The 27,710-nt window shown below is 45.7% G+C and overlaps 1 protein-coding gene across 2 annotated transcripts in view; it reads left to right on the forward strand.

Moving 5' to 3' along the window:
* The first annotated feature begins 3,561 nt into the window (after nucleotides 1-3,561).
* Nucleotides 3,562-27,710, forward strand: part of SGSM2 (small G protein signaling modulator 2) — a 1,127,811-nt gene continuing 1,103,662 nt past the window's right edge. For both annotated transcript variants that reach the window (XM_085649947.1, XM_085649948.1), the window contains exon 1: nucleotides 3,562-5,497. In XM_085649947.1, the coding sequence (XP_085506073.1) occupies nucleotides 5,441-5,497 (57 nt within the window). In that variant the 5' untranslated portion in view covers nucleotides 3,562-5,440. The remainder of the gene's footprint in view (nucleotides 5,498-27,710) is intronic.

A 27,710-nucleotide genomic window follows, 5' to 3' on the forward strand; every position in this document is an offset into this window, starting at 1 on the left:
TATTACAAAGGTGGCACAATTAGTACACGGTCAGGTTGCTAGAAACGAGCCTAGCGTAGTTCAAAACCTGTTGACACAGGTAGGTGTTCCATATATTTTTTCAGTAATTTAACATATTATGCCCTCTATTTATTTAGGCAGAAGTACAATTCTGTGTCCACCGCCCCTTGAACAAGCATTGGCATAGCCAATAGATCTCGCCTTTGGGACCTTATAAGTGTTTAGTTATCCAGCACAATTTTCTTGGTGCAACAACATCAAGTGTTGCATGGCTAAACACTTATAAGGTCCCAAAGACGAGACCTATTGCCTATGCCAATGCTTGTTGAGGACTTGTGCGCTGATTGCGGGGCACCCCCTTAAGTTTCGTTACGCCAGTGGTATGGATTCTATACGCACTGGAGTGGCTCTGGAGCAGCTCACAGCCACCCTCGGGAGTACACTGGACTAACCTGGTCAAATATCCTGCCGCCCATAGCGCCAGCAGGAGGCAACAGTCCCCACCCCCCCACAATAGCATGCATGTTCTTACGCATAAATAAAACACACCACACAAATTTTGTTTGGGTAAAAAACTGCTGCAGGTTTATTACATACACCGTTATGTAATATGGTGGGTTATCTTACGGGCGATCCAAGGGCAGGCAACCAACTGGGCCGCCTGCCCGCCTGATGAGCCAAGCAGCACTGGGGCGAACCCCGTCTGTGCTGCCCCTTCGGTGATCCTCTTCCCGGATCACGGTCCCTATTACTCACGCCCCTTTCAGGGCGGAGCGTAGCAAGGCAAGCCCCCGGTTGTTCAGGCCCACAACCGCCCAAAGGACTAACGGGGCGCCGACACGGTTTTCCAGGAACCTCCCATGAGGCTCCTGGGCTCTGGCACCCCCTATGGTGGCGCGCAGAGGTACCCTTCCTTCGGTACCCATTTGCTTCCAGATCGCCCTGTAACTCCGCCTGCAACGAAAAAACAACAACATTACAACATTCTATGCCTCCCCCGCGGCTTCCACGCCGGGTAAGCGGTAGGGTGGAAGACGGCGTGTTCAGGGCGCGAAAAGAGGAAGGTAAGAGGGTGGGGGAGGCCCCCCGTTCCCCGCGCCACAGCCACTGGCTGCAGAGAGGGGGACTCCTCCCCGAGGGGTCCCCTAGTAGAAGGGGGTGGGCTGGCTGGCACTAGAGGCCCGCCCTTCTAGGGCACCCTGCGGGCGCCAGGGCAGCCGCATTCCACACAACCTTAAAAGGGCCCGAAGGATACCGCAGCCACCCGATTGGGCGAGAAGGTAGCGGCGTCAGTAGACACGCGGCAGGAACAGACTAAGGCCTGATTGTAATAATGAACTCTACTGAGACGGCATAAACCATTTTACCGTCCATCGTTGGACACTGCATGCATTTCACTTCTCAGATTTCCCTATAGTGTCATTGTAGCCTTATCAAAGATTTAAATAAAATAATGTAAACAATTTAAATCTGTGTATGTAAAGGCCAGTAATTGCCCTGCTGGTAACTTCAGAATTTACCAAGGTGTGCAGGTGAACGGAAGTGAAGTTACAGCGCCCCCGTTTGCTGCACCTCTTGTAGTTCTGCCCATACTAGGGCTGCACTTTAACACCTGGTACAGTCCACCGGTGGGCGGGTCAGAAGCACTGTGACCTCGATTCTATAAAATCGTTCATGCCGTCAGTCACGGGTAGGAAGAGACAACTGGCAATCCCATCACGGGTCGCAGACATTGGGGAACCCCAAGGCCCTCTTTACCCTACTCCTTTTCAGGGTTTGCCTAATTACCAGGACAATGAGGGGCCCTGTGCAGCAAGTGGAATGCACCGTGATTGGTTGAGAGCAGGCATCATGCAAACGTCATACTTCATGGATAGATTTCTGCCCTTCACCGTGATAATACTGCATCCGATGATGTCATAGGTGGCGTTGATAAGAAAGAAATCCCGTTTTACAAAAAGCGTATGAGACAGATGTTAGCTACACCAGCTTGTGCACATGTGTTTATCACTACAGTACCTGGCCACAACAAACCCCCTCGTACAATACTGCATGCGACCTTTTGTTTGCTGTGTATTTAAACAGTCTCCCGTGCAATTGCTTCTGTGACCTTTTGTTTGCTGTTAGGTTTGAACAATGCCTCGTGCTCTTGCATGTGACCTTTTGTTTTCTGTGTATTTAAACCATCCTCGCGTTATTGAGCGTGCCCTTTTTGTTTGCTGTCACATTTAAATAAATGAAAGCTAACAAAAATATTGATGGCTGAGCAGAGTAAAATGACTGCAACATGTTATTTAATGTGTAGAAAACCTCCCCAAAAGTGTGTCTTCGTGTGAAGGCCCCAAAACAAAAACAAGTCAAAGCGTTGACATCATAAAGACACCCGTGAATATTTGTATCGTATATCTATTGCCCATGGCCCGTGACTCGAGGGAGGGGGAGAGGGGGGGGGGGGGGCTAACAGTCAGTGCAAGGGCCCCTGACTGTCAGGAAAGAGGGTCTCTTGTTAGGAGAAGAGGGTCTTGTGTCACTGTGAGTTGTGCGTGCTCCAGTGTGTGTGTGCGCGAGCATGCGTGTGCGCGCGCGCGCATGGGCGGGTGCTCTAGTTAGTTTAGGGATGGGCACATCTTCGTGCAGTGGGAGACTGCCTTCTGTCAGTGTGAGAGGAGGTTCTGCCATCGCAGGGGAGGGTGCGGTTACTTTAGACAGAATGAACTTCTGTGAGCGGGTGCAGCCTGGAGAGTTCTACCTTGTCAGTGTGGGGGGGGGGGGGGGGGGGGAGGAGGGTGAGGGGGGCTCCTGGTGGCGAATGAGGAGAGAGGCTCATGCCAATGTAGGTAGAGGGACCCCTTTCAACGTGGAGATACCCTGGTTGGTCGAGATGAGGAAGGGATCAGAGCCGGCAGTGTAGAGGGGGAGGGGCTTATGCTAGTAAGGTTTCCTGAGGCATTCCAGCTATTGTGGCCCTGCTTTTGGCAGTGTGTGTGTTTGGGGGGTGTCTATTGTCACTGAGGGTTTTTGTTGTTGCATTTTTATATGGGGGAGCACTTTACATGAGCACCAGTTTACATTACACACGGATACACTCATTTTTGGTAGACACGGAGAGTAGGTGATGTGCCCATAATCACAGGATGTTGAGTGTCCCTGTCGAGACTCAAACCAGGTTCCCCAGCTCCAAAGTCGGCAGCTCTGACCGTTATGCCACATGGCTCCGCTGTCAACAGGGCCTGTGAAGGGGCTTCTATCACCAGCACGGGAGGAGCTCCTGCCAGTGGGAGGGGGCGGAGGGGCACCTGGCACTTGTTGGGAGGGGACGCCAGGCGGTAGGGCGGGGGTCCTGCTGAAGGTGCGGGGCTCTGCTATTGAGGGAAGAGGGGCTTCTGTCCGTGGGGTGGGGTCCTCTTGTCGGGGTGCATGCGGGGGCACGGGCTCTCCCGTCCGCGTGGAAGAGCTCCTAGCAGCGAGGGGGAGGGACTGCTGTCACTGGAGGGTGGGCGGGGCTCCTGGCAGTGCGGGGGCGGCCGTGAGCATCCATTCATTAGCTGTGACGAAGGGGCCTGCTGCTGTCAGAGGTGCTCTCCGCGCTCAATGGCTGCACCTCACCGAGGGGCTGCAGCGGGAAGAGGGGTCTGCGCCGCGCCGGAGAGGAGAGGGGCAAAGGGAACAGCTCATCGTGGGGAGGAAGCTGGACGGAGCTGCACCTCGCCCATGAGGAGTGCCGCCTGCACCCGAGGAGCTGCACCTCTCTCGGGGGGCAGAGGGAGCTGTGCTGAGGGGCTGCACTGCACCCGGGAGAAGCTGCACCACACCCGGGAGACACAAGGAGCTGTGCTGAGGAGCTGCACCACACCCGGGAGACACAAGGAGCTGTGCTGAGGAGCTGCACCACACCTAGGAGACACAAGGAGCTGTGCTGAGGAGCTGCACCTCTCTCGGGAGGCAGAGGGAGCTGTGCTGAGGGGCTGTACCACACACGGGAGAAGCTGCACAACACCCGGGAGAAAAAAGGAGCTGTGCTGAGGAGCTTCACCACACCCGGGAGAAGCTGCACAACACCCCGAAGACAGAAGCAGCTGTGTTGAGGAGCTGCACCTCTCTCGGGAGGCAGAGGGAGCTGTGCTGAGGGGCTGCACTGTACCCGAGAGAAGCTGCACCACACCCGGGAGACAGAAGGAGCTGTGCTGAGGAGCTGCACCACACCCGGGAGACACAAGGAGCTGCACCACACCTGGGAGACAGAAGGAGCTGTGCTGAGGATCTGCACCACACCCGAGAGAGACGCTGCACCACACCCTGAAGGAGCTGTGCTGAGGAGCTGCACCTCTCTCGGGAGGCAGAGGGAGCTGTGCTGAGGGGCTGTACCACACCCGGAATAAGCTGCACAACACCCGGGAGAAAAAAGGAGCTGTGCTGAGGAGCTTCACCACACCCGAGAGAGACGCTGCACCACACCCTGAAGACAGAAGGAGTTGTGTTGAGGAGCTGCACCTCTCTTGGGAGGCAGAAGGCGCTGTGCTGAGGGGCTGCACCACACCCGGGAGACAGAAGCAGCTGGGCTGAGGAGCTCCACCACACCCGGAGAAGCTGCACCACATCCGGGAAACAGAAGGAGCTGTGCTGAGGAGCTGCACCACAACCGGGAGGCAGAAGGAGCAACGTTGAGGAGCTGCACCTCTCTCGGGAGGCAGAGGGAGCTGTGCTGAGGGGCTGCACCACACCCGGGAGGCAGAGGGAGCTGTGCTGAGAAGCTGCGCCTCTCTCGGAGGCAAAGGGAGCTGTGCTGAGAGGCTGCACCACCCCTAGAAGGTAGAAGGACATGTGCTGAGGAGCTATACCTCACTGTGAGAGACAGTAGGAGCTGTGCCGCGGAGCTACACCTCACCCCGGAGACAGAAGGAGCTGTGCTGAGGAGCTGTGCTATACTCAGGAGGTAGAGGGGACACTGCTGAGGGGGCGCACATTCCCCAAAGGCAGAAGGAGCTATGTGGGGAGCTGCACCACACACACGAGTCAGAGGGAGCTGTACGGAGGAACTGTGCTAACCCAGAAGGTAGAAGGAGCTATGCTGAAAAGCTGCACCTTACCTGGAAGGTAGAAAGAGCTGTGCTGAGGAGCTGCGCCTGTGCGGAGGAGCTGTTCCTCAGCTGAAAGGCAGAAGCAGCTGGACTGAAGTGATGTATCTTCCCCGGGAGGCAGGGGGCGCTGTGCTGAGGCGCTACTCTTCACCCAAGAGGCAAAAAGCACTGTGCTGAGGAACTGCACCTCAACCCCGAGTCGCAGAGAGCTGTGCTGAGGAGTTGTACCTCACTTTGGATTGTACAGACGCATCCCCGAAGGCGAGCTGTGTCCTGCACACGCGGGGGCGCCTCGGGACGACCTCCCGTGAAGCAACAGCGGAGCCGGGAGAGCCCCGGCGGCCGGCCCGGGATCCGCCACCATGAGCTGCTCGGATGACTCCACCAAGGAGAGACTGCTGTGGAGCGTGAAGAGAGAGGTGAGTGTGGCGCACCGCTGTAGGAGCACTGAGTGACCATGTGCACACATCTGTATAGCGCTGTGTGACCCTGTGCACTGCTGCACACTACCATACACCGGTGTTCTCCTTGTGACACCACTTCACACATCTGTATAGCATTATGACACTGTGCATCTCTAAAGCGCTGTGTGGCCCTGTGCACTGCTGCACAGTACCTTACACTGGTGTTCTCCGTGGTACACCGCTGCACTCACCTGTATAGCGCTGCGTGACACTGTGCACTGCTGCACACCACCATGTGCACACATCTGCAAAGCACCGTGTGATACTGTGCACTGCTGCACACATCTGTATAGCGTTGTGCGACACTGTAAACTGCTGCACACCAACTTACACCGGTGTTGTCCGTGGTACACCACTTCAAACATCTGTATAGCGCTGCGTGACACTGTACACTGCTGCGCACCACCATGCATTGGTATTCTCCGTGGGACACCACTTTACACATCTGTACAGCGCTGCGTGACACTGTACACTTCTGCACGCTACCTTGTATCAATGTTCTCCGTGGGACACCGCTTTGCACATCTGTACAGCGCTGCGTGACCCTGTACACTTCTGCATACCACCATGCACCGGTGTTGTCCGTGGGACACCGCTTTGCACATCTGTACAGCGCTGCGTGACCCTGTACACTTCTGCATACCACCATGCACCGGTGTTGTCCGTGGGACACCACTTTACACATCTGTACAGCGCTGCGTGACACTGTAAACTTCTGCACACTATATTGTATCAATGTTTTCCGTGGGACACCGCTGCACACATCTATATAGCGCTGCGTGACCCTGTACACTTCTGCATACCACCATGCACCGGTGTTCTCTGTGGGACACCGCTTCACATCTGTATAGCGCTGCGTGACCCTGTACACTTCTGCACACTACCTTGTATCAATGTTCTCCGTAGGACACCGCTGCACACATCTATATAGCGCTGCGTGACCCTGTACACTTCTGCATACCACCATGCACCGGTGTTCTCCGTGGGACACCGCTTTACACATCTGTATAGCGCTGCGTGACCCTGTACACTTCTGCACACTACCTTGTATCAATGTTCTCCGTGGGAAATCGCTGCACACATCTATGTAGCGCAGCGTGACCCTGTACACTTCTGCATACCATCATGCACCAGTGTTCTCCGTTTGACACCACTATACACATCTGTATTGTTCTGGATGACACTGTACACTGCTGCACACGCCCATGCACCGTTGTTCTCCATGGGATACCAGTGCACACATCTGTATAGCACTGTGTGATACTGTACACTTCTGCATACCATCATGCACCGGTGTTCTCCGTGGGACACCGCTGCACATATCTGTATAGCGCCGCGTGACACTGTACAGTGCTGCACACCACCATGCACCAGTGTTCTCTGTTTTACACCACTGTACACATCTGTATAGTACTGGATGATACTGTACACTGCTGCAACCCCCCCCCCCCCATGTACCGGGGTTCTCCATGGGATACCACTGCAAAAATCTGCATAGCGCAGAGCGCATAGCGCAGAGTGACCCTGTACACTGCTGCACACCGCCATGCACCAGTGTTCTCTGTGTGACACCACTGCAAAAATCTGTATAGCGCTGTGTGACACTGTACACTGCAGCACTCCACCATGCACCGGTGTTCTCCGTATGACACCTTTGCACACATCTGTATAGCACTGTGACACTGTGCATTGCTGTGCACATCTGTATAGCGCTGTGTGACCCTGTGCACTGCTGCACACATGTCCTGGTATACCCAGTGGGACACCGCTGCACACATCTGTATAGTGCTGTGTGTCACTGTACACTACCTGCACACCACCGTGCACCAGTGTTGTCTGTAGTACATCACTTCACACATCTGTATAGCATTGTGTGACACAGTACACTGCTGCACACCGCTATGCACACGTGCAGTCGGTAAAACATCTGTAAAGCACTGTGTGTGAGTGACACTGTGCACTAGTCTGGTGCATGACACTGTGCCAGAGTTAACCGTTGAACAGCACTGCACACCTGTGTATAGCACTGTGTGACACTGTACACTGCTGCACACCAACATTTAGCAGTGTTCTCCGCGGGACACCACTGCACACCCCTGTAATGCAGTGTAGGCATTAAATAAATGCAATCACCTTAAACACTATACCATACTGCACGCCACTGTGTAACAGTGTTCTCCGTGGTACACCATGTACCAGTGTACACCACTGCAAACATAGGTATACCACTGTGTGACACTGTATACTGCTGCACACAGCCATGTACCAGTGTTCACCGTGGTACACCTCTGCACACAACAGTATACCACCATGTACCAGTGTACACCACTTCACACAGAGGTATACCACTGTGTGACACTGTATACTGCTGCACACAGCCACGTACCAGTGTTCACCGTGGTACACCTCTGAACACAACAGTATACCACCATGTATCAGTGTACACCAGTATAAAACACTGTGTGACACTGTATATTACTGCACACAACCATGTGCCAGTGTGCGCCGTGGTATACCACTGCAAAGCACTTTATAGGGTTATCCTTAAACCCCAGGTGATCTTTAAAATGCAAGAATATCAAACTCCAGGTCGATCTTTGAACTCCAGGTCAATCTTTGATCTCCAAGTCTATCTTTAAACTCCAGGTCTATACTTAAAATCCAGGTGTATCCTTAAACCCCAGGCCTATCTTTAAACCCCAGGCATATCTTCAAACTCCAGGCCTAACCTTAAACTCCACATCTATCTTTAAACTCCAGGTCAATCTTTAAACTCATCTTTAAATTCCAGGTCTATCTTTAAACTCCAGGTCTATCCTTAAAATCAAGGTGTATCCTTAAATCACAGGCCTATCTTTAAACCCCAGGCATATCTTCAAACTCCAGGCCTAACCTTAAACTCCAGGTCTATCTTTAAACTCCAGGTCTATCTTTAAACTCCAGGTCTATCATTAAACTCATCTTTAAACTTCAGGACTATATTTAAAAATCCAGGTCTATCTTTAAACTCATCTTTAAACTCCACGTTTATCCTTAAACTCCAGGTCAATTTTTAAACTCCAAGTCTATCCTTAAACTCCAGGTCTATGTTTAAACTCCAGGTCTATCTTTAAACCCCATGGCTATCCTTAAACTCCAGGTGATCTTTGAATTGCAGGTCAATCTTTAAGCTCCAAGTCTATCTTTAAGCTCCAGGTCTATCGTTAAACTGCAGGTCTATCCTTAAACCCTGGGCCTATCTTTAAACTCAAGGCCTAACCTTAAACTCCAGGCCTCACCTTAAACTCCAGGTCTATCTTCAAACTCCAGGTCTATTTTCAAACTCTAGGTCTATCCTTAAAATCCAGGTCTATCTTTACACTCCAGACCTATCCTTACACTCAAGGTCTTTATACCCCAGGGCTATCCTTAAGCTCCAGGTCTATCCTTAAACTCCAGGGCTATCCTTAAACTCCAGGTCTATCTTTAAACCCCAGGTGTAGCTTAAAACTCCAGGGCTATCCTAAAACTCCAGGGCTATCCTTAAACTCCAGGATTATCCTTAAACTCCAGGCCTCTCTTCAAATTCCAGGGCTATCCTTAAACTCCAGGTCAATCCTTAAACTCTAGGTCCATCCTTAAACTCCAGGGCTATCCTTAAACTCCAGGATTATCCTTAAACTCCAGGTCTATCTTTAAACTCATCTTTAAACTCCAGGTCTATCATTAAACTCCAGGTCTATCCTTAAAATCCAGGTGTATCCTTAAATCCCAGGCCTATCTTTAAACCCCAGTCATATCTTCAAACTCCAGGCCTAACCTTAAACTCCAGGCCTAACCTTAAACTCCAGGTCTATCTTTAAACTCCAGGTCTATCTCTAAACTCATCTTTAAACTCCAGGACTATATTTAAAATCCAAGTCTATCTTTAAACTCATCTTTAAACTCCACGTCTAACCTTAAACTCCAGTTCAATATTTAAACTCCAAGTCATTCCTTAAACTCCAGGTCTATCTTTAAACTCCAGGTCTATCTTTAAACCCCATGACTAGCCTTAAACTCATCTTTAAACTCCAGGACTATATTTAAAGGTCTATCCTTAAACACTGAGTCCATCCCTAAACTTCAGGTCTATCCTTAAATTCCAGATCTATCCTTAAATTCCAGGTCTGTCTTTAAACCCAAGGGATATCCTTACACTCCAGTTCTATCTTTAAACTCCAGAGTCTATCCTTAGACTCCAAGAATAGTCTTAAACTCCACGTCTATGCTTAAATTCCAGATCTATCCTCTAACTCCAGGTCTATCTGTAAACCCAAGGGATATCCTTAAACTCCAGGTCTATCTTTAAACTGCAGGACTAGCCTTAAACTCCATATCTAAGATTAAACTCCAAGTCTATCTTTAATCTCCAGATCTATCCTTAATGTCCAGGGTTAATCCTAAACTCCAGATCTATCCTTAAACTCCAGGGCTATCTTTAAACTCCAGGTCTATCTTAAAACTCCAGGTCTATCCTTAAACTCCAGGGTTATCTTTAAACTCCAGATCTATCCTTAAACTCCAGGGCTATCTTTAAACTTCAGGTCTATCTTTAAACTCCAGGTCTATCCTTAAACTTCAGGTGTATCTTTAAACTCCAGGGCTATCCTTAAACTTCAGGTCTATCCTTAAACTTCAGGTTTACCCTTAAACACCAGGTCTATCTTTAAACTCTTGGTCTAGCCTTAAACTTCAGGGATAACCTTAAACTCCAGGTCAATATTTAAACTCCAATTGTATCTTGAAATTCCAGGTTTATCCCTAAACTCCGGGTCTATCCTTAAACTCCAAGTCTATCTTTAAACTCCAGTGCTATCCTTAAACTCCAGGTTATTGTTTAAACTCCAAGTCTATCTTGAAATTCCAGGTATATTCTTGAACTCCAGTCCTATCTTTAAACTCCAGGTATATCTTTAAACTTCAGGTCTATCCTTAAACTTCAGGTCTATCCTTAAACTTCAGATCTATCCTTAAACTTCAGGTCTATCCTTAAATTCCAGATTCATCCTTAAACTCCAGGTGTATCTTTAAACCCAAGAGCTATCCTTAAACTCCAGGGCTATCTTTACATTCCAGATTTATCCTTACACTACAGGTCAATATTTAAACGCCAGGGCTATCCTTAAACTCCAGGTCAATCCTTAAACTCCATGTCTATCCTTAAACTCCATGGCTATCCTTAAACTCCAGGTTTATCTTTAAAGTCCAGGGATATCCTTAAACTCCAGGTGATCTATAAACTTCAAGTCTGTCCTTACACTCCAGGTTTTGTCTTTAAACTCCAGGTCCATTTTAAACTCCAGGTCTATCTTTCAACTCCAGGTCTATCTTTCAACTCCAGGTCCATTTTTAAACTTCAGGTCTATCTTTAAACCCCAGGGCTATCCTTAAACTCCAGGTGATATTTAAATTTCAGGGCTATCTTTAAACTCTAGGTCAATCTTTAAATCCCAAGTCTATTTTTAAACTCCAGGGCTATCCTTAAACTCCAGGTCTATCTTTAAACTCCAGGTTCATCCTCAAACTCCAGGTCTATCTTTAAACTCCAGTGCTATCCTTCAACTCCAGTTTAATCTTTAAACTCCAAGTCTATCTTGAAATTCCAGGTACATCCATGAACTCCAGTACTATCATAAATTCCAGGCCTATCTTTAAACTCCAGGCCTAACCTTAAACTCCTGGTCTATCTTTAATCTCCAGGTATATCTTTACATTAAAGGTCTATCCTTAAACTCCAGGTCTATCCTTAAACTCCAGGTCTATCTTCAAACCCAAGGGCTATCTTAAACTCCAGGGCTATCTTTACACTCCAGATCTATCCTTACACTACAGGTCTATATTTAAACGCCAGGGCTATCCTTAAATTCCAGGTCTATCCTTAAACTCCATATCTATCCTTAAACTCCAGGTCTATCTTTAAATTCCAGGTCTATCTTTAAGGTCCAGGGATATCCTTAAACTCCAGATGGTCTATAAACTGCAGGGCTATCCTTAATCTCCAGGTCAGTCTTTAAACTTCAAGTCTATCCTTAAACTCCAGTGGTTGTCTGTAAACTCCAGGTCCATTTATGAACTTTAGGTCTATCTTTAAACCCCAGGGCTATTCATAAACTCGAGGTGATATTTAAATTGCAGGGCTTTCCTTAAATTCTAGGTTAAACTTTAAACTCCAAGTCTATCATTAAACTCAAGACCTCACCTTAAACTCCAGGCCTGTATTCAAACTCAAGCTCTAACCTCAAACTCCAGGTCAATCCTTAAACTCCAGGCCTACCTTTACACTCCAGATCTATCCTTGCACTCAATGTCTATCTTTAAACCCGGTGGCTATCCTTAAACACCATGTCTATCCTCTAATTCCTTAAACTCCATGTCAATCCTTAAACCCCAGGCCTATTGTTAAACTCAAGCCCTAACTCTAAACACCAGGCCTAACCTTAAATTCCAGGTCTATCTGTAAACTCCAGGACTTTCCTTAAACTCCAAGTCTTGCTTTAAACTCCAGATCTATCCTTGACACCCAGGGTGATTCCTAAACTCCAGATCTATCCATAAACTCCAGGTCTATCCTTAACCTCAAGCTCTATCCTTAAGCTCCATCTCTATCCTTAAGGTCCATGCCTATCCTTAAACTCCAGGTCTATCTTTAAACTCTAGGTCTATCTTTAAACCCAAGGTCTCTCCTTAAACTCCAGGTTTATCTTTAAACTTCAGGGCTATCCTTAAACTCAAGACCGAACCTTAAACTCCAGGCCTATCTTTAAACTCGAGGTCTATCTTTAAAACTCCAGCTCTATCTTAAAACTCCAGGTCTATCTTTAAATTCCAGGTCTACCTTTACACTCCAGATCTATCCTTACACTCAAGGTCTATCTTTAAACCCCATGGCTATCCTTAAACTCCATGCCTATCCTCTAATTCTTTAAACTCCATGTCTATCCTTTAAACCTCAGGTCTATCGTTAACTTTGAGCCCAAACCTTAAACCCCAGGCCTAACTTTAAATTCCAGTTCTATCTTTAAACTCCAGGTCTATCCATAAACTCCAATTCTTGCTTTAAACCCCAGATCTATCCTTAACCCCCACGGTGATTCCTAAACTCCAGATCTATCCATAAACTCTAGGTCTATCCTTAAACCTGAGGTCCATCCTTAAGCTCCATGTCTATCCTTAAGGTCCATGTCTATCCTTAAACTCCAGGTCTATCTTCAAACTCCAGGCCTATCTTTAAACTCCAGGTCTATCCTTAAACTCCAGGTTTATCTTTAAACTTCAGGGCTATACTTAAAATCCAGGATTATTCCTAAACTCCAAGTCTATCCTTAAACTCCAGGTCTATCTTTAAGCTCCAGGTCTATCCTTAAACTCCAGGTTCATTCTTAAACTCCAGGTCTATCTTTAAACTTCAGGGCTCTCCTTAAACTCCAGGTCAATCTTTAAACTCCAATTCTATCTTGAAATTCCAGGTCTATCCTTAAACTCCAGGTTTAGCCTTAAACTCCAGGTCTATCCTTAAACTCCAGGTTTATTCTTAAACTCCAGGTCTATCTTTAAACTCCAGGTCTATCTTTTAAACTTCGGGCTATCCTTAAACTCCAGGTCAATCTTTAAACTCTAATTCTATCTTTAAATTCTAGGTCTGTCCTTAAACTGCAGGTCTATCCTTAAACTCCAGGTCTGTCTTTAAACTCCAGGGCTATCCTTAAACTCCAGATCAATCTTTAAACTCTGAAATTCCAGGTATATCATTAAACTCCAGGCCTATCCTTAAATTCCAGGCATATCTTTAAACTCCAGGCCTAACCTTAAACTCCTGGTCTATCTTTAAACTCCAGGTATATCTTTAAACTGCAGGTCAATCCTTAAACTCCAGGTCTATCCTTAAACTCCAGCTCTATCCTTAAACTCCAGCTCTATCCTTAAACTCCAGGTTTATCTTTAAACTTCAGGGCTATCCTTAAACTCCAGGTTTATTCCTAAATTCTAAGTCTATCCTTAAATTCCAGGATTATTCTTAAACTCCAGCTCTATCTTCAAACTCCAGGTCTATCCTTAAACTCCAGGTTTATCTTTAAACTTCAGGGCTACCCTTAAACTCCAGGTTTATTCCTAAACTCCAAGTCTATACTTAAACTCCAGGTCTATCTTTAAGCTCTAGGTCGATCCTTAAACTCCAGATTTATTCTTAAACTCCAGGTCTATCTTTAAACTCCAGGTCTATCTTTAAACTACAGGGCTATCTTTAAACTCCAGGTCAATCTTTAGACTCCAATTCTATCTTGAAATTCCAGGTCTATCCTTAAACTCCAGGTCTATCTTTCAACTCCAGGGCTATCCTTAAACTCCAGATCAATCTTTAAACTCTAAACTTCAGGTATATCTTTAAACTGCAGGTCAATCCTTAAACTCCCGGTCTTTCCTTAAACTCCAGATCTATCCTTAAACTCCAGGTCTATCTTTAAACCCAAGGGCTATTCTTAAACTCCAGGTCAATCCTTAAACTCCAGGGCTATCTTTAAACCCCAGGTCTATCCTTACACTCCAGGTCTATCCTTACACCCCAGGTCTATCCTTAAACTCCAGGACTATCGTTAAACTCCAGGTCTGTCCTTCAACTCCATATCTATCTTTCAACTCCAAGGCTCTGCTTACATTTCTGTCCTATGCTTAAACTCCAAGTCTATGTTTAAATCCAGGTCTATGTTTAAACTCCAGGTCTATCCTTAAACTCCAGTTCTATCTTTAAACCCAAGGGCTAGCCTTAAACTCCAGGTCTATCCTAAACACCAGGGCTTTCTTTAAACTCCAGGTTTATCCTTACACTCCAGGTCTATCCTTAAACTCCAGGGCTATCTTTAAACTCCAGGTCTCTCCTTCAACTCCATGTCGATCTTTCAACTCCAAGGCTCTGCTTACATTTCAGGCCTATCCTTAAACTGCAAGTCTTTGTTTAAATCCAGGTCTATGTTTAAACTCCAGGTCTATCCTTAAACTCCAGGCCTGTGTTTAAACTCCAGGTCTATCCTTAAACTCCAGGCCTGTGTTTAAACTCCAGGTCTATCCTTAAACTCCAGGTCTATCCTTAAACTCCAGGTCTATCTTTAAACCCAAGGGCTAGCCTTCAACTCCAGGTCTATCCTAAACACCAGGGCTATCTTTAAACTCCAGGTCTATCCTTAAACTCCAGGACTATCTTTAAACTCCAGGTCTATCCTTCAACTCCATGTCTATCTTTCAACTCCAAGGCTCTGCTTACATTTCAGGCCTATCCTTAAACTGCAAGTGTTTGTTTAAATCCAGGCCTATGTTTAAACTCCAGGTCTATCCTTAAACTCCAGCTCTATCTTTAAACCCAAGGGCTAGCCTTAAACTCCAGGTCTATCCTAAACACCAGGGCTATCTTTAAACTCCAGGTCTATCCTTCAACTCCATGTCTATCTTTCAACTCCAAGGCTCTGCTTACATTTCAGGCCAATCCTTAAACTGCAAGTGTTTGTTTAAATCCAGGTCTATGTTTAAACTCCAGGTCTATCCTTAAACTCCAGGCCTGTGTTTAAACTCCAGGTCTATCCTTAAACTCCAGGCCTGTGTTTAAACTCCAGGTCTATCCTTAAACTCCAGGTCTATCCTAAACTCCAGATGTATCTTAAAACTTCAGGGCTAGCTTTAGACTCCACGCCTATGTTTATACTCCACGGCTGTCTTTAAAATACAGAGATATCTAAAGTAACCTGGCCTATGAAAGAGCCAATGTGTCTTAGGTCACATTGATGAAACTGATAATGTGTGATGGGGGTGGGGGGTATGGGCACCAGCCAGGCATCACGACCAGCAGGGGCTCTCTGGATCCATCATGTATTGTATGGGGCATCATGGAAACGGATACAGTGTGCGGAGGGGCATTAACTTAGGTATTGTGCCCTAAAATCCATTATGGACATTGGTAATGTGTGTATTGTGGCTTGGTATGTAAAACTGCAGTGTGCACACACTCTGGTACTATGGAAACTGTCATGAGACATTATGGAAATGGACAGCGAGTGCCGATAAGTATTATGTTTGCAGAGCTGTGTAATTTAAATAAGTAGCCCGTGCCTACCATGGCATTATGGCAACTGGTAAATCGGCCTTTGGCTCATCCTGAGACATTATAGGAACTGTGAGTGTGTGTTATGGGGCATGATCTAAACGGATTGCACAGAGAGATCCTGAGGACATGGGCAACACCTTTACTCGTGGGCATCATGTGAGCTGGTAGTGGGGTGCGGCTCACTACAGAAGCTGTATATGTGTGCAAAAGGGCAATATGATAATATTATTTCATTTTTAATTTAATTTAATGTGTTATGGTATTTAATTGCTTAGAGCGCTCGAATATCGTAAGGTGTCTAGGCGCTACCTTGGCAGAAGTGGGGGCAACAAACGATGAGGCATGAAATAAAGGGGCTAAAGGAAATTAGTTGTTTTGGATTAAAAAAAACATGTCTAAAGGGCGGGGTTAAATGAGATTAGTTGAAGGGCCTTTCTGAAATGGAGTAATTATTTATGAGTTTTTCAAATCGTGTGGAAGAGTGTTCCACAACTTGTCTGTTCCGACCACAACGCCTTTTCCTTTCCAGAGAGTTAAAAATAATACTTTTGGGACAATTACTTTTTTTGCTGCTGAGGAGCGCAGTGATCTATTAGGGATGGACCAAGAGGATTTTTAATAAGATATTCAGGCCTGTGTTGTGTAATGCTTTGAAGAAATGCAAAAAGCATGGGCATGGTGTACGAGGAAACATATCAGAACTGAGGACGTGTGTTTATGCCACAGAATTATTGAAACATGTTATGTATGCAGACAGTCATTAAAAACACGGGAAGCATCTATAATGGAAAATGGTAGTTTTAACAGATTGCCACTATGAAAACTTAATGTGTTATTATGGAAACTGACAATGTCTACCAATTAGTGCATTTTGAAAATGTACAATTAGTGTGTACTGGTGCACTTTAAAAATGGGATTATGTGCTGAGGGGTGTTAGGAAACCTGATAATGTGCGCATACCCTGGTATCATGGAAACTGTGCATATGGGGTCAATATGAAAACTGCAAATGGATGTATGCTGAGGCGTTATGGAATCACACGGTTCATACTGAGGTGCTTTGTGTAAATAATATTTACCTACTTGTATACGGGGCAATGGCCATGTGAGTTCGATTGGACATGATTGAAACTGTCAGTCTGGGCCAACACTAGCAGAGCATGTCAACTGGCCAGAAGGCATCTATGTATGCTTGCAAGGGGGTTTAAAGCATGCACATAGCTTGGGAGCCAGAGACCGCTGTACAGAGTGGGGTCGAGGGGAGTGATGTGAGGGGCTGTAGCAGGATGTGGTGCAGGCCGGATGGGGGACCAGCTGTGGTCCCCCACCCTGGGATTGCAAGTAAATGTCTATTCGCCCATTAGAAATGCTGCCTTACATAGGTCTAAGGGTCTCGCCTTACAGAGTGATCGGCTGAGTGCATGCTGTTAGTGGGGTTCAGGCCTGTATCGTTATTATGCGCTGAGAGAGCCCTATATGCAGGCTCCTGTTGGACCCGTTAGGTGGTAGTCTTATACACAGACAGAAAAGGGATGGGTAGCAATTAGCATCCTTTAACAACTGGTGGGTGCCCTTACAATATGGCTGCCAAGGGCCTACTTGGCTGTATGTAGGAAGTGGATGTCCCATTGTCCAGGTGGAGGAAGGGAATTGCTGGAGCCTGCTGATGAGTGAATTAGTTCTTCAGAGTTGAACTTGCTGAGACTCTAGTAAGGACGTCGCTTCTAAAGCACCATCAGAGGTGCTCATCTCTGGGACCCCCAACTGTGCTGGGTCCTCCAGACATGACTGGTATCCAGTAGGTGGGCATCCTGTGCCAGTGGAAGGAGTTCTCCTGTGAAGGTCATATCCGCAAGCCATCCACTCTGACTCGATATAGGTGGCAACACTCGTTGGCTTCCAGAAGGTACAGTTCATGTGCAAGCTTAAAGGGTCACCACAGGCCAGCAGCACTGTGGGTGGGTTTGGGATACCTGAGCAGCCCCATACTTTGTTTAGGATTGTCTCAGAAAGCATGACCCTGAATGCCGGATGCAATGGGCGTGATGTATGTTTCTGCCCGACTCCATCCAGGAGTGTGTTGGTTCGCAGTGGAGAGAGAATCAGAGACAGTGGGTATCGCCGCTCTGATGGCTGTTTGCTGGTGGTTACGTTTTCTGGGTGTTACTGGAGATCTAAACACAACAATAATATCTTCTCTCTGTAGGGAGTCATCTAACATTTGCTAGAACTCTGAAATATTGACAAAACACTGACTTTCTTTGTTACTGAGATACAAATAACATCTAATCAATTAATTTTATGTAGGTTTTGGCATAATTTAATTTATTTCTCTGCCTTCTGTTTTTGTGAACATATATATATGGAAGGCAGGGTGGTTGTAGTGGGTATAGAGTCTTGGAATGCTGTGGAAATTGTTTAGCATATGATGCATGGTGGTTCTAGGAACGAGCAGGACCAGATGAGATGCTTCTTCGCATGCCTCAGGTTGGATTAAATATATAATTTTATGGATACCATTGGAACAGATAAAGAGTGTGGAATATAGGGGATATATATATCTCAAAGCTGTAATATTGTGCCTGGAGTGGTAAATGGCTTTTGACATTTTACAGCTCGGCATGGACAGCACTGTGCTAGTCCTATGCTTAAAGACTTTGCTGTAGAAATGGCAAAAGACGTTGTCCCTTTCTATCTCGGCACAGATGGCACTGTGCTAATCCTACGCTTAAAGACTTTGATAGAAAAGCGGACATTTCAGGTGAGCAGATCTAGGGTGTCGCTGGTGTTGAGGATGCTCTATACAGGAGCTGCTTTCCACCTAAACTTGAGAAGTACCCAGAGTTCTCTGCTTCTTTTTTGCATATATATATATATATATATATATATATATATATATATATATATATATATATATATATATCTCCCAAAAATCACTTTCCCTCTGTACATATCACTACCTTACATACAATATCTGCATAATGAGAAATATCAACTGTTTTTAAGGAGATGAGAATCCTTCTCATTCCTCAGGTAGCTTAGAATCCATGGAATATAAGTTAATACTCCTTCATGAATATCTCTCTGACATTGGTCTAAGAACTGAAAAGTCATATCCAATATACTACTGAATTCCTTTGACAGCTTCTCTGTATTTAGCTTTAGCTTCAAACTCGCTTCCAAACTGTAGACAGTCTCCAAGGTGCTCATAAGATCTGGCAACACGTTCTTGGCTACAGCAACAAGGTATCTTAATGGCCCACCAAGGATGGTCTGGACCACGACCACGATGAGTCTTATGCTTGATACCTTCCAGATAGCTGCTGCCATTTCCAAGCATCATGAGAGTTCCGTGGCTTCATGGGAAATGTAGTTTCCTGAACTGCGTTAAAGTGCTAATGCGTAGAAGTCTTTTGCCAAGCGGTGCGGGTGCTCCGGGTGCACCACCAGACCTTTCTTCCCAGAAATCAGTGTAGCACCTGCGAATTCAGAGCAGTGCATTGGTGTACTCACTGAGCACTGAAAGGAACATGCATGCCACTGATCATGACAAACAGGCGCTCACTCCTACATTTGTTATTGCCCCCTATATTCCATACTCTTTATCTGTTCCAATTGTATCCATAAAATTATATATTTTATCCAACCTGTGGCATGCGAAGAAGCATCTCATCTGGTCCTGCTCGTTCCTAGAACCACCATTCATCATATGCTAAACATTTTCTCTATACCCACTACAACCACCCGCCTTCCGTAGAGTTCTTTTAAAATTCCCTCATGGTTTGGCTATTGGTGCTTGTCCCAAAAACTTTAGAAATTCACCATTCATTCTACAGTATGCCAAAACATTCCATGGGGTGTGGGTGGGGGTGGATCCGTTAAGCCACCAGCTTCTATGGCAAAAGAATGTGCCAGCAAACCTCCTTAGGGGGCATTCCTGTGTAGTTCTTCTCAGCACTTGCGGGCACTACTTTTTGAAGGGCGTTTGCCTCGAATGGTACCCAAGGTGCTCATTTCACAGCTGAGGCTCCTACACACCCCACACCTGGAACAACAGAGCACGAGACCTGCTTCTTAGGCACCAAATAGAACTGTGGTCGAGGAGCTGCCAGAAAGCACTACCCTTGTACTCGGAATGCCATGGGGGTGATGCGCTCTCCCACCCCTCACTGCATCCACCAACCACACACAGCAGGGATAGCTGGACCAGCATTGAAAACGGCGATGGGTGAGAGCGACAAGAGATAGAACAGAGACTCATCCCTCTGCTGGGCACTGAGGTCTGCAGGAGAAGCTGGGTATCTAAAGACAAATCGCCGTCTTTATTAATCTATTGTTCTAAACATGCATCTAACCAACAAAAGATGTGATTTATATGAGGAATATCTCTATGTAACCCCTTTTCTGTGTCCTGAAAATAAAGCTGATCATTCTGCAACTGAAGCAGAACTATAAGCAATGCAACTTGAATGTTAAATTACTCCCCCTCGATTGATAAGGCAGCAACCTTTGCTTCAAGAATGTGCACTCTGAAGGTGATGGCCTTAGTGCCTGACTGGTCTCAGTACAGGTGCAAGTCAACGGTAACTGACTCTCCATGCTTCATTTACCAGAAAAACAAACACACACACACACACACACACACTCCCCCCGCCTGGAGCAAGGGAAGTATCCCCAAATCTTTTTTTTTAATTTGCTCCCCTATTAAAATTTTGCACCCCTAAGAATTTTGCGCCCGGGGCAACCGCCCCTGAGGCCCCGCCAATGCTAAGCCACTGCACACACACATACACACACTTTGTTAAACATCTGTTATACTTTTGATATCTTGACGGGAAGAACCCCAGAGTTAATGTGAAACATTCTCTCAAAAGCTCATACTAATAATCGCATGTTCAAAACAGTCCAAACTTCTTTTTTCTCCCAACATGATTTCATTCAGAATATTTCTCAGGATATAAGCTGTCCTCTGGCAGTCTCTTCAGCATAACATCTTGAATCTGTGACCAAGGTCCTGGGGCAATAACATTAAAGCACAATTGTCTAGCAGGGATGCTGAGGCACAGGAAGGAAGTCATAACCAATGATCAAAGATGGCCGCCGCCATCTCCAATCAACGTGAGAGTTCAAGGACTCTTAGGTATGATCATTTTCCTGTTGAGTGCTGCTGTGTGGAGTTCACAGCTAGTTACCAAGCTTCATCAACATGAGCCTTTCCTTCCTTTGGATGATCACAGCATAAGCAGGTTAGAGTACCACACCCCTGCAGCAGCCGAGCACAGGCTGGTAGGCCATGCAGGCTGCCAGAAGAGCCCACCTATGTGATTCTTTAGGGGGTTGGAGTGGTTCCCAAGAGTCTGCCTTGACGGCAAGCGGGTGAAGGATGCCTCTTGCTTCTGACCTGGAAGCCCCCCCCCCGTCGCGGAAAGGACAACCCCCTCAGGTCTCTGTGCTTCCTCGGGCCCCAGCTACATCTTGGGACATCAGCTTCAAGGTGTTTAGTGGCGCAGGGGAGATGAACCTTCTTGGAGTCATCACATCCTATCTGCTTTGGTAGCCCGGTTCTGGAGCCTAATGTAAAACCTTTTAGTTGGGGCTCTTTTGTAATTGTTTGTTTGTGAATTTTCGGCCAATCCTTAAAGGAAGTTGCAAATCTACTCCTCAGGTCTTCACTCTCGCATTGGTGCAGATTTGCAACTTTAAAAAATTTACTAAAGATTCCCGACCTACACCTGGAAGCCTGTGACCGCCAACGCAACGTCAGAGCATCATGCTCAGAAATGGCGCTGGACATACACATTGGGTCCTAATTATGATTAACAGAAATATGGTCCCATTACATGTACATTTTCTATCATTATCTCCAATGGGGCAATATTTTTCTAAACAATATTTAGAACACACATTTTTTGTCTAATGCTGTTCTGCCGATGCAATAGTCTTGGTTTTCTAGACGTATGAAAACCATTTGTTCGTTCAATTTTCGCATGAGCAATATGCACACTTGCTAAACTTTTTTTTTCCTCATGCAGAAAATATGTTTCTCAGTGAAGAAACAACTTCTCTTAGAGCCCTGACAGTTTTGGTGGTGTTAAAACTACTGTCAGCACGCAACCCTGTTTGGAATGGTCATGTAAATGTGCGCGCCAACGGCTAGGACTGGGAACGGTGTAGTTCTGATACAGACTTTGGTGCTTTCCGATTGGATCCATCTCTAATTCATTTAAAGACGATTCAATTTTAAGGACTACAACATTCACAGTAAGAATGACAGACAGTGCAAAGTTTAGTAAGTTTATATGAGATCTCGATAGGCAAAATACAGGAGTTATGCCATCAGTAAGTTTAGTAGCAAGGCATACAAATTATCAATACAAATACCTTAGTAAAGATCTATATGAGAGCTGGCATAGATTCACCGTCTAAAGGTGAGAAGATGGGGTTTCTAAGGTACAGTGAAAAGCATGTTCTTTTATAGGACTTTAGACAATGGTTTTCATACAGTGCTACACAACTGCATGGTTCCCAGAGTTTGCACCAATGAGGAACAAGCAAGCAGAAACATTTTACTGTAGAATACATTTGAGGAATCTCTCACAGTAGTGGTATATTGCGTTTAGTCGTTCTCACAGTTTATTCAAGCGTGCAAATGGGTACATTGTACAACATTCATCTGGGACAGTTGGGATGTCCTTGATTAGCAACAGCGTTGGTGAAATCTCTGGGAACACTCTTTATCAGTGTGAAGCTCGCACTCCTGTATTTAGAACAGGAAAATAACAGTAGTAGTCGTCATGTAGTGTATTTCGACAGTGGTTCAAAGTGGAGGACAGTCTAACACACTTTTATGTTAGAGTAAGCCGGTGTTTTAATGCATTTGAGGAAAAACAGCTCTCACAACCTCCAGCATGATTTCTGAATCATCACCTTATCGCTTATTACATTACACAATTAATCAGCTTTGGGTTCTTTTTCTTAGATTCTCCCAGATCCTTCAGAGCGTCATAGAGGTCACTCTGCATCTCTGTGACCGTTACGTCAAGTCTCTTTCTTTTGCTATCTCTCGTTGGCGACAGCTTCTTAAGCCCACAGTCCATTTTACTGCTTGATGAAATTCTTTTGCAAAGTTTTAGGGAAATAAGCTCACATGCAACACCAATTAGTATAATCAAAAGAGGAGTTAGAAGCAATTTTAGAATTCCTCCATCTGCAATACCTAGCGACTCCCCTGTCTTAGCAAACCCTCTTCCAATGGATCCAAATATAGAACCTATTCCTTCCCATGCACCTGACTCTATCAACTCAGTTCGTCCATGCATTGTGTTTGTAAGATTAGTCATGTAGCCGCCAAGCTGCTTACCTATGCGCGGTATCTACATGCAGCATTCCTGAGCATGAATGACCTTGCAAACGCCGCCCTCGTGTGCCAGGAGAAAATCAACCTCAAGGCGATTTTGCATAATCATAGCTCTCATAGCAAGCAATTCTTTATTTATTTTACTTAGAGCTCCTGCTCTGTTAGTAGCAAGCCGGTCTACTAAGGTTGATAGCCTTCTAATCTTAACATCATTTAACGAAATCCTTATAGGAGGTATAAGTGCTCCAAAAATGTCACAAAGGATTTGCTCAAAACTATGCTTATTTCACCTTATATGGCGGTCAAGAGGCGAATCTAATTCATTAGTATGAAAAATCCTAGGGAAGTCTACGGCTGTATGGCAACTACCTACCCAGTTACATGTTAACTGGAAATAAGCCGATTTTCCACATACATAATAGATGCCTTTAATATTTACCTCTAATTCGGAAAAGGGTTTGCCCATAACTAAATACTTAATGCTTACATACACTCCATCCCAATTTCTCAACGACTGCATTTCCCTCTTGCTTTCTCACTATACTTAGGGATCCTTTCTTAGGGCCTTATTATGAGTTTGGTGGGGGGGAAGTGGGACCACCTCGCATCGCCAAACCCGTAACCACCCAGCACCTGCATCGCCAAACTCGTGTAGGTACTGCCCGCCAGATCAAGAGTTTTCTCCTGTCTGGCAGGTGGGTCTTTGGCATTCCCAGGGTGGGGTAAACATCCTTTACAACGACTGCGTTACAACGCATGTCATTACCCCTCATTTTTTACTCCGCAAAATCTTTTACAATGCAGGGCTTTACACCGCAAACCATTACAACATATTCCCCATTACAACACCCTGGTGGAGTTTGAATAGTAAATTGGGTTGTAATGGACATTGCGTTGTAATGGATTGCGTTGTAAAGCTCTGTATTGTAAAAGATTTTGCGGAGTAGGACCGGGAGCGGTGTAGTCCTGATACGGACATTGGTGCTCCCCGATTGGACCTGTCTGTAATACATTTGAAGCCAATTCTCTTTAAAGGACTACAACATTCTCAGAAACAATGACGGATACAGGGTAAAGTTTATATAACATAACAATAGGCAAAGTACAGAAGTTATGCCATAGATACAGTTAGGCAGCCAGGCATACAAATTATCGATACAACAAACTTAGGAAAGATCTATAAGAAATCCAGCATAGATTCACCTTGTAAGGTGGGAAAATGGGGGTTCCGAGGCACAGTGCATGTCCTTTTATAGGAATTTAGACAATGGCTTCCATACAATGCTCAACAACTGCATGGTTCTCAGAGTTTGCACCAATGGAGAGTAAGCAAGCAGAAACATTTTACTACAGAATACATTTGAGGATTTTCCCACAGTAGTGTTATATTGCGTTTAGTCGTTCTCGCAGTTTATTCTGCAGAGAGATACTTTGCTCAACATTAGCCTGGCACAGTTGGATGTCCTTGATTAGGAACAGTGTGTGTGAAGTCTCTGGGAGCACTCCTTATCAGTGTGAAACTCTCACACCCTATTTTTGAACAGGGAAATAATAATAGGCATCCCGTGGTGTATTTTGACAGCGGGTTCAAGATGAAGGACAGGGTAAACACAGTTTTATGTTAGTGTAAGCTGGGTTTCCTATGCATTTAAGGAAAAACAGCTCTCACATTACCCTTCATGCACTGAAAAGGGATTTACTCCTGTTCTTGCCAGCAGTAAGCTAGTGACCTTCTCCAGGGCACAAAGGTGTCAGAGACCAGTTTGTGAATATCAACAAACATAAAGGTTTTAGGTGTACCCAAACTCACAAGGCATTCCATCTGTGAAACTCCCACACCCTGCCTCTGTAAACAAATTGACTCACACAAGAATCTCAGCATTAGTAGTCCTTTTATAAGCAGAAAACCAATTTTCGACAATTCGCTGTGGGAGGATTCAAGCTCTGTAATGCACCATGACACAGCAGGTGCTGTGATGTTTAGGGTTTTTGAGGAAACCTGTAACTTGGCTTTCCAGTACTACTGAATGTGAGGGGTGGATGCAGCTGGACTCTGGATGCTTCTCTGATACAAGACTAGTGTAAGCAACAATCTTTGAGTTGTCGACTATGGTGCCATAAATCCACACCAGGCTTTACTGTTAGGCAGATCTAAGGGGCAAATGTATCAACATTTTGTGCCGGGTTTGCATCATAAATAGGATGCAAACTAGCACAAAATGTTGTGTTGGGATGTACTTTCCAACGCAAATCATGTTATGCACTGAAGAGTTGCCTATTGCAAAGTAACGTTATGCGATACTTTACGTCAAGAGGGTCAGTCCATTATTGGTATAAGGCCGTTCCCATACAACAACCCACGAGTTTTGGTACAAATACATATCAACTTTCATTGGTAGTCAGGGATTTGTGCCAATAACTTAGGTTTCTTCGAGGCAGGTTTGAGTAGAGTATTTTTTCCCAAAAATGTCAAACTTTGCATGTGTGCTGCACTGTACAGCACACTGCCAGAGTGAGAAACGTGTACAAGCATAGCTTTTGTACTAAAAGAGTTAGGTTATAGCACAAAACCTATGTGTGACAGAACGCAAACATGCTTGCACTACGATGCAAAGGTGTGTAGTGGGGCATGGAATCCAAAAAGGAGCCTGGCCTGGGGGAGAGATAAACAGCACCATATCCATTTAGATATGGTGCTGTTTTCCGTTCTTCCCATTGATGCACCACAGTGCAGCGACTTTGGTGGCTGCGCTGCATTACATCACAAATTCAAAAATCTGCCCCTAAATGTTGATCTCTTAAACAGTGGCAACAAAGTGCCTGTAGTGTTTTACTGATGTTAAAAACACAAGCCTTTATTTATGGATCCTCTGTGGTGGCCGCACCACTTTACGATTGCTTTGAGTGGATCTAGGCGGTTTTCCAGATGATACAGTGATGTTCTATGGGCATTGGAGAGTAAGCGCATCATAAGCCACCAGAATCAGGCACGTTTTCCAACCACTACTGAGTTTTAGGATGTTGTCTTCCAGACATCAGGGCCTTGTGACCCAACTGATGTATTGCTAAACCCATTTTAGGTGCCGAAATGCTTTAGGGAGACCGGTCTTAAGCTTCTTGTCACTGGTACAAGCAAACTATCTTGGTGACTGGTCCATCTTGTCAATGGTAGAAGCAAACCATCTTGGTGACTGGTCCATCTTGTCATTGGTAGAAGCAAACCATCTTGGTGACTGGTCCATATTGTTATCTTGTCTCTGCTGGTAGAAGCAAACTATCTTGGTGACTGGTCCATCTTGTCACTGGTAGAAGCAAACCCTCTTGGTGACTGGTCCATCTTGTCATTGGTAGAAGCAAACCATCTTGGTGACTGGTCCATCTTGTTATCTTGTCACTGCTGGTAGAAGCAAACCATCTTGGTGACTGGTCCATCTTGTCATCTTGTCACTGGTAGAAGCAAACCATCTTGGTGACTGGTCCATCTTGTTATCTTGTCACTGGTAGAAGCAAACTATCTTGGTGACTGGTCCATTTTGTCATCTTGTCACTGGTAGAAACAAACCATCTTGGTGACTGGTCCATCTTGTTATCTTGTCACTGCTGGTAGAAGCAAACCATCTTGGTGACTGGTCCATCTTGTCACTGGTAGACGCAAATCATCTTGGTGACTGGTCCATCTTGTTTTCTTGTCACTGGTAGAAGCAAACTATCTTGGTGACTGGTCCATCTTGTTATCTTGTCACTGGTAGAAGCAAACCATCTTGGTGACTGGTCCATTTTGTTATCTTGTCACTGGTAGAAGCAAACTATCTTGGTGACTGGTCCATTTTATTGTCTTGTTACAGGTAGAAGCAAACCAGCTTGGTGACTGGTCCATATTGTCACTGGTAGAAGTACACCATCTTGGTGACTGGTCCATCTTGCCACTGGTAGAAGCAAACCATCTTGGTGACTGGTCCATTTTGTCATCTTGTCACTGTTTGAAGCAAACCATCTTGGTGCCTTGTCATGGTGCCCGTCCTAGTAGCTCAGAGTTAGGAATTGAGAATGTTCCTTGATAGACGGCAATGCCAGCAGACCAGGGCAGGGGTGATGTGGTCTGACCACTGCCGACACATCAATTGTCTGTGCTGCTGTGTAAAATGGAGCAGTGGCTGATTATATGGAACAATATTCTATTTTTTCCATGAAATCTGTGACTTCGATGGTGCACATCTGCAACACGTCTCCACGGGAAACCACAGTTACACAGAGTCAAGTCTGCACTGAACACTTCCCAGAAACCTCCCTAAGGACAGCCCTAGTTTTATGGCACTGCCTGCAATGCAAAACTATAACTCTCCCTCTCAGTGAAAACCACAGACTGGAAATATCTCGCACTCTTGAGTGCCAACTTGAAAAACAGGAGTGGATTCTAAATTGACCCTCTGAGATTCACTGTGGGTGTTTTCCACCACGCACAAAATACTCACAATTGCTTCAGTAAAACATCTTTATTGCTTTTTCGTTAATTATTCACTGCTGTCCTGTAACTGCTTGAAACATAGCTGCTCTGGTAAGCTGTTGCAACAGACCTGTAAAAAGGCTCTTGGCACCGCCTTCGTTGATGTGCGCGCTCACCGCAAAGAACAAATTTAGCTCTGGGGAAGGGTACTACCTTCATCAACAATGGTGCCCACAAGAGTTAAAGAATAATTCTG

Source organism: Triturus cristatus, chromosome 3_2 (genome assembly GCF_964204655.1).
Source record: "Triturus cristatus chromosome 3_2, aTriCri1.1, whole genome shotgun sequence".
Classification (NCBI taxonomy): Eukaryota; Metazoa; Chordata; class Amphibia; order Caudata; family Salamandridae; genus Triturus; species Triturus cristatus.